Source organism: Nanorana parkeri, unplaced genomic scaffold (genome assembly GCF_000935625.1).
Source record: "Nanorana parkeri isolate BGI_ZX_2015 unplaced genomic scaffold, ASM93562v1 scaffold1854, whole genome shotgun sequence".
Lineage (NCBI taxonomy): Eukaryota > Metazoa > Chordata > Amphibia > Anura > Dicroglossidae > Nanorana > Nanorana parkeri.
The window spans coordinates 139,579-141,884 of NW_017308122.1; the positions used below are offsets into that span (position 1 = coordinate 139,579).

Here is a 2,306-nt window from a genome sequence, read left to right on the forward strand (position 1 = left end):
AGCTTAACCAGTTGCCGTCCACCTGTTGTAAAAAAAACGGACGGACAGCACTGCTGCAATGGCGGGTTGCCGTCTCCAGACGCCATTTTTTTCTGCGCGGGCGCGCACGGGCAAAAAAGACCCGTGCAAAGCAAACACCCGTTACCGGGTGTTTCCCATATAGACGATCGGCGGCTCTATAGCCTGCCAATGTCAACTGGTTAAATTAATACAAATCTTGCTTGTTCTAGAACATCATTCAGCTGAATAATTGGAACCCCTGAATCCTTCACCGTGTCATGGAAAGCCCCACGAGACTGAGTCTGGCTTCTAGGCAGCAGACGCACGTATATAACATTCAGGCCCCATTCACACCTAGGCATATTGTAATATGCGCGTCTGTCGCGCGACCGTCACACGTTTTTTTTACCGCGATTCGAGGTAAAAAAGTCGCGCAACCGTCGCGCGATTCCAAAGGCTACTTGGCAGTATCCAAATGGAAAACGCCCTACAAAACGGCCCAAAGTAGTCCCGGGACCTTTTCAGGCGTGGGCCGTTTTTTAGGGCGTCAGGGACGGGCGGAAATACGGCGAGGTGGGAACGAGGGCATTGACTACAATGCAATTTATATTTTTGACCGTTTTGTAGAGCGTTCGTCGAGCGTAGAACGCCCTACAAAACGGTCAGGTGTGAACGCAGCCTCAATTGGGACCCCTCCGTTTCTACACACTAACTATTAAGAGTTCTTTTGACCCCCTTGACGTATTAATTCCTCACCACACGAACCACGTGTCCCGTTCAGCCGAGCGGCATCATGGGAAATGAAGTCCTGGTCAGCCCTGCCGTTGCTGTCACTCTCGCGGGGTCTATGTGATGACGTCACCGCTACTTTAGCCGTAAAGCGAGGCCTCGTGTGCGGCGGTGGCGGCGGAATAGCGCTTCTTCTTTTGCAATGCCACCTAAAAAGCCTCAGGCGCCGCAGCCTACGAAGAAGACGGACCAGAAGAAGAAGGAGAAGGTCATCGAGGTGGGCTCATGTCCTTCCCCGGGGTCTGGGCTCTCTACTCGGCAGTGTGACACTTTTGGCCTGCCGGCTCCTTGCTGCAATGTTCTCATTCCGGCTGTTTGGTGTTCCTCGTGTCAGAGTCCATCTCCTTTCACCGTAGAATGATTTCTATTCTAGAATACAGCAATCACTGACTTATGGCAGATGACATAGGAAATCACATGGCAGTGATCAGCTTTATGTAGTGACAGATCAGCAGTCCTCCTCCCCAGACCTGGCACTGATACTGGACATGTTGTCCAAGGCAAGGTGTCTGGAGTCTTCTGCCATTTATCACCTGTTAATTATTAAAAGGCTGTGTTCTCCGGGGGGAAGTAACTCCACTTGAAGAGGGGATGCCCCTGCACTGCAAGGGTTAACTGTTTATGTCTAGAGGAGCTGTGTGGAAGACTTTTACGTACCTGATTCCCCCCCCCATCCCCGTGCTCATCCTGTGCTTGGTGCTCTTCTCTCTCCCCTATGCTCCAGCTTGTGGAACTGGGTGGAGGTGAGAGGCTGTGGGTGGTCTTGGAGCATGCAGGGGCAGGGATCAGGTAAGTCCTTTACTCAGCTACACTAGACATAACCGAGCAGTTAAAGTATGTGAGCGAACATAAACTTAAGCCCACAGTAACACAATAGTTTTATACCACAACTGCATTTATTTTATGTAAATATAATTGTTTGGTACTTTTTCTTTAATTTTTTTTAATGAAGTTTTATTTTGAAGTCATGTGACTAAAGCTTTCTTTATGGCCCTCTTATCAGGGGCATGTCACAGGTTGGTGCTTTCTTCAGCGAAGTGTGTTCACCACTGTGTGCGCTGCATTCTAATGGCTGTATGTGGAGTGTATTAGGCCTCGTTCATACGGACACCTTCAGTTTCGAACAGCAGAGGATCCATGCACGGATCCCCAGTTGGAGCAGTTCGGAACAAATGTCAGTGTTGTGACGTCCGTGTCCGTCCACTTTTTTTCCCCTCCATCTTGCAGTGGAGGACAAAACTGAAATTACCGGACCCGTGTTGGTCTATGGAGAGTCGGATGTAAACGGACATGTGTCTGTTTACATCAGGTTACTCCCAATCGCCACTATCAGGGGGGGCCCGGGGGCTTTAAGGAAGTGGTGAGTATGTGCCACTGGCTGGAAATTTGTGCAATCCGTGCACAGGAGTCCAAAGACGCCAGCAGTGGAGATTACAAATTGTTACTGTTTCTGGACTTCTCTTTCAACAAGCATTTGTCTGCTGCTGAACTACTCTATACCTGAGGCTTTAGTACTA

The 2,306-nt window shown here is 49.6% G+C and overlaps 1 protein-coding gene across 2 annotated transcripts in view; it reads left to right on the forward strand.

Annotated features, from left to right (window-relative positions):
* Positions 1–818: 818 nt before the first annotated feature.
* The window catches only part of ZC3H15 (zinc finger CCCH-type containing 15), a 21,183-nt gene continuing 19,695 nt past the window's right edge, over positions 819–2,306 (forward strand). The window contains exon 1 of one of the 2 annotated variants that reach the window (XM_018571844.1): positions 819–1,006. In XM_018571844.1, the coding sequence (XP_018427346.1) occupies positions 932–1,006 (75 nt within the window). In that variant the 5' untranslated portion in view covers positions 819–931. The remainder of the gene's footprint in view (positions 1,007–2,306) is intronic. The other variant, XM_018571843.1, reaches the window with a different exon arrangement.